The following is a 13,358-nucleotide window of genomic DNA, read 5'->3' on the forward strand; positions in this document are numbered from 1 at the left end:
AGGGAGAGAGAGAATTGTATCATTTCAATGCATTTATTAAAATACTTTTAATAAAAGTTGTATTTTAGCGGGATGGAGAATTGTATCACTTCAATTATTTTATTAAAAACGTCAATGAAAAATCTATTTCACATCGGATCATGGAATTATATATGATTTCCATTGTACTGTATTGCAATCATTTCATTCAGCTGCCAGAATTAATCACTTAATATTTCTAGTACAAAGAATCATGGCGTGAAAAAAAGGGATAATTTTGGCACAAAGACTGAATCATATCAGTGATGTTTTTGCTCTTCTTTTTTGTCAGTAGTCAATGTGCAATGGAGTATTTCATTGAGGTGTACTGTAGGCAAAACGTAAGGTCCCCCCTTCCCTAGCTGCAATCTGCAATCGTGGCTTTAACTCTACCTCCTTTCATATTCCATTTTATATCTTACTTTCCACCCTCTTCTAAAAATTGTTCTTCGTAGGGGGTAGTGCCGTCAGTGGACCCCATGTGGTGCACTGTAGGCATTACTAAAGGTTCTTTGCAGCGTGCCTTCCTTCGGCCCCCAGCTGCAGCCACTTTTCGTTCCTTTTACTGTACCTCCTTTCATATTCGCTTTCTTCCATCTTACTTTCCTTAACCCTCTCCTAACACTTGATTCATAGTGCAACTGCTTTGAGGTTTTCCTCCTGCTACACCTTTCAAACCTTTTACTGTCAATATCCATTTCAGCGCTGAATGACCTCATCGTAGGTCCCAGTGCTTGGCCTTTGGCCTAAATTCTAATAATATATTCTCTTCTGTTCTAAATCATTTCCCAGATCCCATGACCCTCAGCCAAATAATATTCCTACACGAGGCCATAGCAATTGCACGAGTATGCAAACACCGCTCTCACATATTTCAGTGACGTGCGTACTTGACGCTAAAGATCCTAAGACTATTTCTTTAACAGATGTCCCAGCTACGTATTTCAGATCACAAAGGTTTTTTTTCAATAGAAAAATGTGTGAACAATTTTCTCTTGTCCTCGTTAGCGTTGACAGATGTTGCAGCTAAATATTACAGCTAAACATTGCAGCTATCAGCCGCTTTACGAAAGTTTGTGTCTTGCAGTACTGGCCCGGCCTCTCTTAATTATTGCATCCCATTTATAACTCGTTCTAGTGAAATGTCAGCCAGTATATTCTGAAAAGGAAGAGAGAGAGAGAGAGAGAGAGAGAGAGAGAGAGAGAGAGAGAGAGAGAGAGAGAGAGAGAGAGAATTAAAGCTTGGTATTAAGTTTGAATACGTCTTACGGTGTTCAGAGCTGGTTTATTTATATCACTGAACTAGACGCCAAAACAAAACCATCATACGATTTATGATTTTCATTGTGCACGAACTCTCTCTCTCTCTCTCTCTCTCTCTCTCTCTCTCTCTCTCTCATAAGCATTAGACTCAAAATTTGCATAATACTGGCATAATAATTTTAAGGATTATTGTACCTTAGTGAAATAAAGGAAAAAATTGTCATCTGCTTTACTGATTACCAATAGATAACTATTTTTTGTCGGGCGTATGAGTATGTATGAAATATGTGTGTGTGTGTGTGTGTGTGTGTGTGCGTATGTATACAGTGGTGCTCAAATCTCATGCGACATGATTCTTTTTGTATCGTCCAGATTCCCAGACTCAGCGTGACGTTGCCAAGTAGTGTTAAACTTTTTTTTTTTTTTTTCTAATATCATACATGTCGACAAGTTTGCGGATTCACAGCTAGTCATATTTTCCTTATGGTTATATAAATATGATCCCTTTAGGCATTGGTATGTTTCGTAATCTGTGTGATTTGAAGTGATTTTTTTTACGTTGCTTAGTTCAAAGTGCGGTGTGAAAGCACTCTAACATGCTCCTCGAACTGGTCAACATAACTACCTACGCCTGCAGCATTGTGGTAGTAGACCTAATAAGCTCAACAGTCATAACAACATTTTCAAAGTATGAATGTGAATTACAACCAGTTTTCTTTGAATGCTGAAGTTTATGCTGTGTTTAAGCTGCCTGTATGTTGCAAAATGTTTCATAGGCCTAAAGAAATAATCTAAGCCTTCTGAGATGTAATCAGTTACTAATGAATTTATTTGTAGAGATTACCTGTTATTTGAGGAATACGATAGGAATATGAATTACAACCAGTTTTCTTCGAATGCTGAAGTTTTAGGCTGTGTTTAAGGTGTCTGTATGTTGCAAAATGATTTATAAGCCTAAAAAATATTCAAAGCCTTCTGAAATGTAATCTGTTACTAATGTTTTTATTTGTAAAGATTACCTGTTCTTTGAGGAATGAAAGATGATGATGATTTTATTATATGGAGAAGATGGCTATTGATCGAAATATCATAAGTATTAATATCAAGGCGTATGAAACACTTGTTTTTCAACTGGTTTAAAATATTCTTTTCTTAAAAGTCCTTCTGCTCGCTTATGGTGTATAATTCATTCTTTCATAAGGTAACTTGAAGTGCAAGAATGTGCAGATAACCTCATTTCTCAGAAATTGTTAATTAATAGAGAGGTGTGATTGTTAAGTGTAGAGTAAAGAAAACTAACACCTAGGCATAGGAACAATATCTTGGCTTTGACAAAAGAATAATTGCAGTGCGAATATTTGCTATATGCCATCATTTTTTAAATATCTAAGAATTATAACAAATAATTATATATGAAAATCCAATTATTCCTCTAACACATATATAGTACGTGTTTCAAGAAAATTTCATTGTCGCTGCTCATTGTAAACCTAACTTATGTTACACGGGTTGTGTGCACCGACACTAATGATAAGTCACACACGATCCCCTCACACGTTGATATCGGTGGGCGCATTCTACTTATGTATATACATATTTACATTTTTTTCAGCATTGAGGTATAAAAAAACAATCAAATAGGACTATTTCAAATTTTATGTTGGTTTGGGAGCATTATTAATGTTTTGACATTTTTTCGTTTTTTTTTAATTAACATTTAAACTGGTGCTTGATGACGACTTCATTTTGGTCAAATGCTTCAGCAATGTGTGAACGAAAGTTTTGAAAATGTTTCGAAAGTTTTCTCTGAAATTTGGCTACACTTTACATTTTCATACAGTTTTGAAATATATGACAAATTTCACTCTTACGAAACATATTATGGCCTTATTGTATGCAATAATCGAGTTTCTGCATTGAAATAATAGATGAATATGGAGCATGCTAGTTGCCAGTTAGTGAATTTATGAACGAGAAATCCTATGGAGTCATGTCGCCATGAGATTTGAGCATCACTGTACTTATACATATCCCTGCATAAACGTAATTAATTATAAAAATGTATGCTATAATATATAATTATATATATATATATATATATATATATATATATATATATATATATATATATATATATATTTATTTATAAATCGCAGTGTAGTTTAATCATTGTTACAGAAAGTGGCAAAAATTTATTTTAAACTCTATTGAAAGCGATTCCATGAAAAGTCAAAGTTCAAAGGTCTAAGTCGTCAGCTGATTCGCATCAATACCCACAACCACAACAGAATATATAAGATAAAATAAAAAAGAATACGGTAATTTTTTTATTCCTTCAAAACTTTCTGCTTTCATGCACAGAACCTTTGTTTATCATGTCTGAATTAGTGTTTTATTTCAACCCCTGACGGCAATTCAGGAACACTATATGATGCACTAATACTAAAAAAAAAAAAAATCCAAACGCATTCGTATGGCAATTTTTGGAATTGGAATTTTGATACGAAAGATTTCATGCATATGTAATTAACTTTTTTTTTTTAAATAGTCGTATCCTAATGCAACAGTTCTAATTTAGAGTAAAGTTTGTGGGATTTTGCAAATTGCACCTCAACAAAATATATATATATACAAAGGGTAGGAAACAACAAGGCCTTCATTATGATGGTAATTACAAATAATCCCAAGCTTGAACCAGCCATGAAATGTTTCATTTGATTGTCGTACGCATTAATGCAAAGATAAACACACACAGTGGCCACTGCTGTTGAATAATGTTTCAGTTACATCTATTCATCGTAAAATAGGTAACATCAGTTGTATTATAAAACCAACAATTAAAAATGATGTCAGTCAATGGATGTAATTCATGATTGCTAGAGAGGATTTGAAATCAAAGCCGTCGACTTTGAATATTTTGCCATATTTTTGTGTCTGGTAAATCATAGGCCTCTCAGTTGACATCGTTCACAGCATTCTTATGTACCTGTAAATATTTAGTTCTCGTATGGGATAGTGCCAACAGTTCACCTCACGTGGTGCACTGTAGGTATTAATCAAGGTTCTTTATAGCGTTCCTTCGGACCCCAGCTGCAGCCTCTTTCATTCCTTTTACTGCACCTGCGTTCATATTCCCTTCCACCTGACATTCCACCTTCTCTAACAATTGTTTCGTAGTGCAGTTGCTCTGAGGTTTTCCCCCTGTTACACCTTTCAACTCTTCTTGATGTCAGTCTCCCCCTTTCAAGCGCTGAATGACCTCGTAGGTCCCCAGTGTTTGACCTAAATTATACATTCTGTACTCTTTTTCCTTAGTGTTCTATGAAAAATGTGCTTCATCGCCCATTGGTGGGATATTTAACGAGACAGTAGAAGTCAAGCCCCGTAAAGTTCAGTCAAGGGGAATAAACAGTTATAGGGAAGTGACCACAGTCGCTCACTCATTAGAAAATGTAGTGAAAAATAGCTGGTTATGGCCTAAGGCAAGTTGCCCACATCCTTAATATGTAACTGTACAACTTCCATACTTGCGTTGAACGCCTCAGTGGCGTGGTCGGTATGGTCTTGGCATGCCACCTCGGTGGCCGCGAGTTCGATTCCCGGCCATTCCAATGAGGTGTGAGAGATGTGTATTTCTGGTGATAGAAGTTCACTCTCGACGTGGTTCGGAAGTCACGTATAGCCGTTGGTCCCGTTACTGAATAACCACTGGTTCCATGCAACGTCATACAAACATACTTTAACCTTGAATAAAATAAAACCTACTGAAGTTAGAGGGATGCAATTTGGTAGGTTTGATGGCTGGAGGGTGGATGATCAACATACCGATTTGCAGCCCTCTAGCATCAGTAGGTTTTAAGATCTGAGGGCGAATATAAAAAAGTGCGGACGGACGGACAAAGTCATCTCAATAGTTTTTTTTTCCGTTTTTTTTTTTTTTTTTTTTACAGGAAACTAAAAAACCTGTCAACCAAGAAATACAAACTTAATTTCAGTTTTCATCTAAAAGATGAAACTATTATCGAAGCCGATTTATATTCAATCCAAAACAAACGAGTACCTAAGTTTCAGAGGAGAAATTAGCATCCAAACTCGATCAAGAAAAATGAAGACAATAATGAGAACCCTCGAAAGGAAAATAGTTTCTCAAACGTATATTCATAATTCTCTAAAAGGCTTCGTACCCCCAAACGAGCGAGGAAATCAATTATCCCAGAACCCTTGTGGCATATGGTGCACGCACTGATTTATTACTCTCCCCGCGAGAGAGAGAGAGAGAGAGAGCCTAAGTTAACTCTCTAACTTGCTCTTTTCAGTATCACTTAATTCTTAATTTTGTTTATCATTGATAATCGAGGTTGTTATGAAAGTAACAAGTTCCATCTATAAATGAGAGAGAGAGAGAGAGAGAGAGAGAGAGAGAGAGAGAGAGAGAGAGAGAGAGAGACTTAGCGGACTTTCTGCATGGCTCTTCTTCCATGTATAAACAAGATAATAACAAAATATTTCTTACTATTATTAGATAATAATACACAAGTTGGATATCGTTTACAAGCCCTTTATATTTCTACAGCAAGACTTCAGATTTATTGCAATATTTCAGGCTCAATAATTCTATTTTTTGTCATTCATAAAAAAAAAATCAGTGCATGCACCATTTTTTTTTATCCAAACGCGAGAATAACGTAAAAAAAAAACGACTGTTTCAAATACGCAAAAAAGAAAAGAAAAAAAGAAACGATGGGAAAAATTCAAACTGACGCATAATTTTCCCTGAACATTTTTTCCCCTTTTTCTGGGAGGGGGAGGGAGAGGGGGGATGGGAAGGGAGAGGGGGAGGGGGAATAAAGCTGAAAATCCCTTTCATTGTTTTTATTAGCAGCTGAATGGAAGGCATCGATGGCATTTTTTTTTTCTATTTTCGAAGTTTGAAAGCGATACGCGACACACTTATATCCTCTTTCTGCTTCGCTGTTCACGGCGGGTAAAGACAAATAGGTAAATGGTTTCATAAAAATGAAAATTTTCATAAAAACGAGAAGTTTTATTCCCGTGACTGATGAGGTGTTTATCTTACGACAGGGATGAGTTTGGTCACTGTCCACAATATCACACATATATTTTCTAACCAGGACTAAAATGACATTACATCCACACGCACACACACACACACACGCACGGAGATTCGGGCACACACCCACACGTGATTGAATGTGGGCAAATATGTCCTGTAGGGAGCATTACGCAAGGTTCTTTTGCAACGTTCCTTCGGCCACTAGCTGCAACCCCTTTGATTCCTTTTACTGTACCTCCTTCCTAGCGCAACTGCTTTGAGGTTTTCCTCCTGTTACACCTTTCGAGCTTTTTTGCTGTCAATTTCTGTTTCAGCGCTTGATGACCTCGTAGGTCCCAGGGCGTGGCCTTTGGCCAAAATTCTTTATTCTGTTTCGGAGAAGAGGATACTGAAAGTGGCGTGTAATTACGAGGAAAATGGTCGCTTTAAGTATCAATAAATTGCAATGATTTCCATCTGGGTTTCCATCTGGACTTCAGAAGTAGCCACCCTGGAAGCAAGAACCCGTTTCCGTCCTGGAACGGGCTCTTGCTTGAAACTATCCAGCGACAGTTAAAAGAACTTCTTTCTCGCCCAATCACAAAACATCATCGATATAGTTTTAAAAAGCTCGCAGACTCCAACACAATGATTTCATCCCACGCGTAAATGCATTTCCACATCGAATATGAATGAATCAATACAAATTCATACGAACGTTTGCATTTCGGTGTCATATGAACACAGGTGATTGGTCATTACAATCAGAGAAAGATAAAAGTCCACTGATCAAAGATTCCGTAACTCAAAGGTAAAATTTCTTTCCCAAAATATTCCGGTTAACAATATATCGGGCCCACTTTTGCAAAAGGTATTATTATCATCATCATCATCATCATCATCATCATCACTACGAGCTGTATTACATTTGCAAATATTAAAATCATTAAAAAAGCATCATTACCATTATAGAAAGTGGAATTTTACCCTTAAATGACTGATGGCTCATTTAAAAAACCAGCCCGTGTAGCTTTCATTACCGCGCGCTTGCTTTGTAACCGTTGCAAATTTATAAAACAAATGATGTCTCCTCTATATGCAAATGCAGTCATGGCATTGCAATTGGTTATTAGACACGACGGAATCTAAAGCAACCGAATGAACGGCGCCGCTAAGCGTCATCGACATCGGGAGGAAGGAAGGAAAAATGCGACTGGAAATATTGGAATAAAAAAATATAACAAAAAGACCAATGGCATTACTTTAAGGTTCTCTTATCGGGCATTCCATTGAAATGTGGGAGATGTGTATTTCTGGTGATAGAAGTTCATCACTCTCGACGTGGTTCGGAAGTCACGTCAAGCCGTTGGTCCCGTTGCTGAATAACCACTGGTTCCATGCAATGTAAAAACTCCATACAAACAAACAAACAAACTTTAAGGTTCTTTGCAGCGTCGCTTCGGCCCCTAGCTGCAACCCCTTTCATTCCTTTTACTGTATCTCCGTTCGTATTCTCTTTCTGCCATCTTACTTTCCACCCATAGTGCAACTGCTTTGAGGTTTTCCTCCTGTTACGCCTTTCAAACCTTTCTACTCTCGCTGTCCCTTCAGCGCTCGGCCGTAGGCCTATATAAAAAAAAGCACCATCACTCATTCTCCACAGAAAGTACATCTGCTAAAAATAAATATGCACTGCCATTTTAAATAGTACATAACGCAGTTACGCGGAATTGTAATTATTGTAGCTTATGAGTTGTTAATTAAAAGCTTTTCAGAAGTCTGGGATTGTAGGCGAAGGGGTATTTTTTTCTAATAATAATAAAAAAGCAGTAGAGCTTTGAATTCACGACCAAAGGGGTATGTTTGAAGGGGCTGGAATATCCCACCCTCCGGGAGATGTGGTTTCAAACGCATTATTAACTTATTGAGTGTAGGCTCATATGGCCGGCGCCCCAAACTGTAACCGAGTACCGGACATTTCCCTGAAATAAGTAGTCCCTGTCATGAAAAAAAGATAAAAAAAAAAAATTATTCTAAAGATCTATAGAAAAGACGCTACAGTTATGGACTTTTGAAGTGGATCTGTAACCATGACAAGGGCCCCGAATTCATGCCATCCTTCCTTATTTACAACTTAAATGACCAGGGAATTGTCCGAAACTAGTCTACGAAGGACCATAATTGAGATACTGTGGATAGAATGCCTTATCTTTCATTCAACAAAATAGAAAGACGAAGTGAAGCCCAGCTGCAGGTGGTACATTCCACTTCATTTGAATTTGTAATTAAAGAGTTAATCAAACCTTTTTGATTAGGGATGATTTTACATTTTCCGTCTTGAAAACATTCCATTTGATTAAGGCGTTTGCCCAGGGGCGGACGGGATAAGAGAGAGAGAGAGAGTGAGAGAGAAGGAGGAAGAGGGAGAGAGAAAAAGAGAGAGAGAGAGAGAGAGAGAGAGAGGGAGAGAGAGAAAAAACAAGAGAAAGAGATAGAGGGAGAGAAAGAGGAGAAAAAAAGAGAAAGAGAGAGAAATAAAGAGAAAAAAAGAGAGAAAGAAAGAGAGAGGGGCCTTACCTTACCTTACAGACCTTACATCTTGTTCGGGTTGCCCCAGGTCCCTCAGTGTGAGGCATCTCTAATGTCTACCAGAGAGTTGCTAGTACATCTTCCGGTATATTTTGCATCTTCCAATCTTGGATGGTCTGGGATGCAGTTTAGATATTTGTCGAGCTTATTCTTAAACACATCTACGCTCACTCCTGATATATTCCTCAGATGAGCTGGCAACGCATTGAATAGACGCTGCATTATCGATGCTGGTGCGTAGTGGATTAATGTCCTGTGTGCTTTCCTTATTTTTCCTGGTTATAGTTTTGGGCACTATTAATCTACCTCTGCTTGCTCTTTCTGATATTTTTTAGTTCCATGATATTTTCTGCTATTCCTTCTATCTGTTTCCATGCCTGAATTATCATGTAGCGTTCTCTTCTCCTTTTCTAGACTATATAATTTTAAGAATTGTAGTCTTTCCCAGTAGTCTAGGTCCTTAACTTCTTCTATTCTAGCTGTAAAGGACCTTGTACACTCTCTATTGTGCAATATCCTTTTGATAGTGTGGGTACCATATCATATTGCAATATTCAGTGGACTATGAACATATGTTTTATAAAGCATAATCATGTGTTCAGCTTTTCTTGTTTTCAAGTGCCGTAACAACATTCCCATTTTTGCTTTACATTTTGCCAACAGAGTTGCTATTTGATCATTGCATAACATGTTTCCTATTCATCATCACGCAAGGTCTTTAACTGCTTCCTTATTTGTGATGGTCTCATTATTAGGTCCCTTATATGCATATAGCTTTCTTTCTCTGTCTCCATAATTTATTGATTCAAATTTATCAGAGTTAGATACCATCCTATTTACCTCTGCCCAATCATATACTTTGTTGAAGGTCTCTTTGTAGAGCGTTCCTATCTTCATCACAAGTAATTTTCTCTACTTATTCTTGTGTCATCTGCGAAACTACTCACTACGAATCCTTAACATTATTGTCTATGTCTTCAATCATAATAACAAACGTATTGCAGCGAACACCGTTACCTTGCGGCACACCGGATATTACCTTGGCTTCATCCGATTTCTCGTCGTTTGCAATAACTATCTGTTTCTGTTGTGTAAAAATTCTTTTAACCATCTTCCTACTTTATCCACGATATTGTGTTTTCTAATTTTCTTCGCTAATATTATGGTCTACTTTATCAAAAGCTTTTGCAAACAAAGTCTAAATAAACCACACTGTTTCATTTCGCTTTCATATTTTTTGAATATGTTCTCACGGTGGACTAACAGTTGGGTTTGTGTACTTTTTCCGGGTACGAAACCATGTTGTCCTTTATTAAACAAATTATTTTTATTAAATGTTTCATAATATTTTTCTTCATTACCCATTTCATACACTTTCATAATAGTGATGTTAGACTCACAGGCCTATAATTACTTGCCTCTAGTCTTGATCCACTTTTGAAAGTAGGGGTAATATATGCTAATTTGTGCTCATCATAAATCTTGCCTGTATCTACACTTTGTCTTAATAATATTGCAAGTGGCTTTGCGATAGAATGAACTACTTTCTTTAACAAAATAGCAGGGAATTCCATCAGGCCCTGCAGCAGCTCCATTTTTAATTTCATTAATAGCCTGCACAATATCAGCTTCATTAATATCTATGTCAGCTAAATATTCACTATTTTCATCCCTTACTTCTATATCATTATCTTCATTATCTATTCTAGGGGTGAATTTCTCCTCTTATATCGTTCTGCCAGTATGTTGCAAATTTCCTTTTTTTCATTCGTTAATCTACCCTTCAATTCTCAGAGGGCCTATTTCTATTCTTATTCTTTTATTCATCTTCTTCGCATATGAGTATAATAGGTTGGGGTTTTGCTTGATATTTATTAGGGTTTTTCTTCCAAGTCCCGTTTTTCATTTTCTTTTGATTGTATAATCTTTTTGTTCTGCATTTTCTATCTTACTTTTTAGTTCTATAACTTTCCATGCATTTTTTTCTTTTGCAAGACCTTTTTTCCACTTTCTGATTTTCTGGAACAAGATCCTTCTGTCTCTTGGTATGCATGAATGATGTTTACTTTTCTTCTTCGTATATATTTTTCCACTATTTTCTCCAATATTTTATATAATATCTCCGTATTTACCTTATGTCATCACTTACGAAAATGTTATCCCAATCTTTGTTTAATTCTTCATTAATTTCTGACCAGAGAGAGAGCGAGTGGGGGAAGGGAGGGAGAAAAAAGAGAGAGAGAGAAGGAGGAAGAGGGAGAGAAAAAGGGAGAGAGAGAAAAAATGAGAGAGAAAGAGAGAGGAGAGAAAGAGAAAAATGAGAGAGAAAAAAGAGAGGTAGAAAGAGACAGAGGGAGAGAAAGAGGAGAGAGAAAAGAGAAAGATGGAGAGAGAGAGAGAGAGAGAGAGAGAGAGAGAGAGAGAGAGAGAGAGAGAGAGAGAGAGAGAGAGACTCATTCTGCTTGGTTGCAATACTAATGTTTAATCTCATTATCGCGGGGAAACAGAAAAAAAATGCCACCCTTACCTACAGAGCAAATAATTCCAAGTTTCTCAAATAATCTCGAACAGTCTGAAACAACAGAATAAATGTTTTATCAGTTGAACGTTATTTAAGAATTACGGATCAAATAAGTTTATCAGGTTCTTGGGTTAGAGATCTGAACGAAGATTAAATAATGCATACTGTACAAACCAGATTGCTTGCTGGTTTCTTGCTTGAAGAAAAGAATGCCGTGGTTCGTCGACTGTAATAAGATGAAGATAAAGAGCTGAATTGATTTGTAAGTTATATATATATATATATATATATATATATATATATATATATATATATATATATATATATATATATATATATATATATATATATATATAGTATATATGTATATATATATATATATATATATATATATATATATATATATATATATATATATAATATATATAAAATCAAACCCTCATATGTGTCTGATTAACGCCTTGTCTCATTTCTCCTTAACTTTATTCTAATTGTGTATGCATATGATTACAAGTTACATCCTATGAAACATCTAGTTTATTTTTTCTAATAAAACAATTGTCTTCATATTTGTTTTTCATTGTAAGTATAAGCGTTTATGTTCAACGTTTTTTTATTCCAGTTCTGATTTATGAGTGTGTATAAGTTATAAGCAACAGTGTTCTCTCTCTCTCTCTCTCTCTCTCTCATATATATATATATATATATATATATATATATATATATATATATATATTATATATATATAGATATATATATATATATATATATATATATATATATATATACACACACACACACACACTCACACAACATTATAAGCCCAGTAACAGGGTCACAAGTTTTTTTTTTATTAATTGGAAACAAAAAAAATCTTAGTTTTAACGAGACTCAAATGCGGATTCCACTTAGCGCTGATTAAAACTTCTATTTTTCTGGCTATTGAGTGAATTTACTCTATAATCTATGATCTTTAAAATACAAAAGGATTAATAAAAATCGGTTCAAGATTATTCCAGCGAATAACTGAAAACGAATTTTGCAAAATACGAGAGAGCTAGATTTTTCAAAATAATTAGTGTAAGCTATTTATTGTTATATCAGTAAAACAATGTAAAAACGTTCTATTCTTTCAATTATTATCTGATAAAGAATTCGGCCACGTAGAAAAATTCTAAACAAAATAGATTTTGACATCAAAGCACAGTTTCATGATGCCTCTATTTTGAAATACAGAAATATGTATAAATGTAAAATATACAGTTGGAACAAGCTATAACACTACAGAGAGAGAGAGAGAGAGAGAGAGAGAGAGAGAGAGAGAAGAGAGAGAGAGAGAGAGAGAGAGAGCCTTAGTTAACTCTCAGTCTTCCACTTTCTCAGTATCACTTATATGTGTCTAACATTCATATAATCTTGGAAGAAACAAGTTTCATTTATAATTGGGATGATTTACAAATTTCTTTTATTTCCAAAAGCAGTTTCCTGCTTAAGGTAAAACACACAAAAATTGTGAGACATAATTATCAACAATTAATAGACAACTTGGCAATCTTTTTTTTTTTTTCATTATTTATTTATTTATTTTTTTTCAATTTCCCTTCCAGTTTCTACGACTTGTGTCCTTGTCAGACGAAGACGAAAATCTTGGGAAAAATAGAGATCCACCTCAAAAACAAAGTTGCATTTTGAAGTAACCTCTCAGGAAACTTAATCTATATTCATGCTAATACGTCTCTATCCACAATCCCCCTGGAGTCTAACACACCCCCTGGGGTCTAACACACCCCCTGGAGTCTAACACACCCCCTGGGGTCTAACACACCCCCTGGTGTCTAACACAACTAACACACCTGGGGGTGCCAGAGGCTTAGCGAGGTCAAATTACCTGCTATTGTCACTTCAAAAAACAAA

At 35.8% G+C, this 13,358-nt stretch overlaps 1 protein-coding gene across 1 annotated transcript in view; it reads right to left on the minus strand.

Moving 5' to 3' along the window:
- LOC135209779 (uncharacterized) overlaps positions 1–13,358 on the minus strand; it is a 162,433-nt gene that overhangs the window by 128,584 nt on the left and 20,491 nt on the right. Inside the window, exon 4 of the mRNA XM_064242561.1 lies at positions 7,195–7,251. Coding sequence (XP_064098631.1) covers positions 7,195–7,251 — 57 coding nt within the window. The remainder of the gene's footprint in view (positions 1–7,194; positions 7,252–13,358) is intronic.

This window comes from Macrobrachium nipponense, chromosome 38, assembly GCF_015104395.2.
Source record: "Macrobrachium nipponense isolate FS-2020 chromosome 38, ASM1510439v2, whole genome shotgun sequence".
In the NCBI taxonomy this organism is placed as follows: domain Eukaryota; kingdom Metazoa; phylum Arthropoda; class Malacostraca; order Decapoda; family Palaemonidae; genus Macrobrachium; species Macrobrachium nipponense.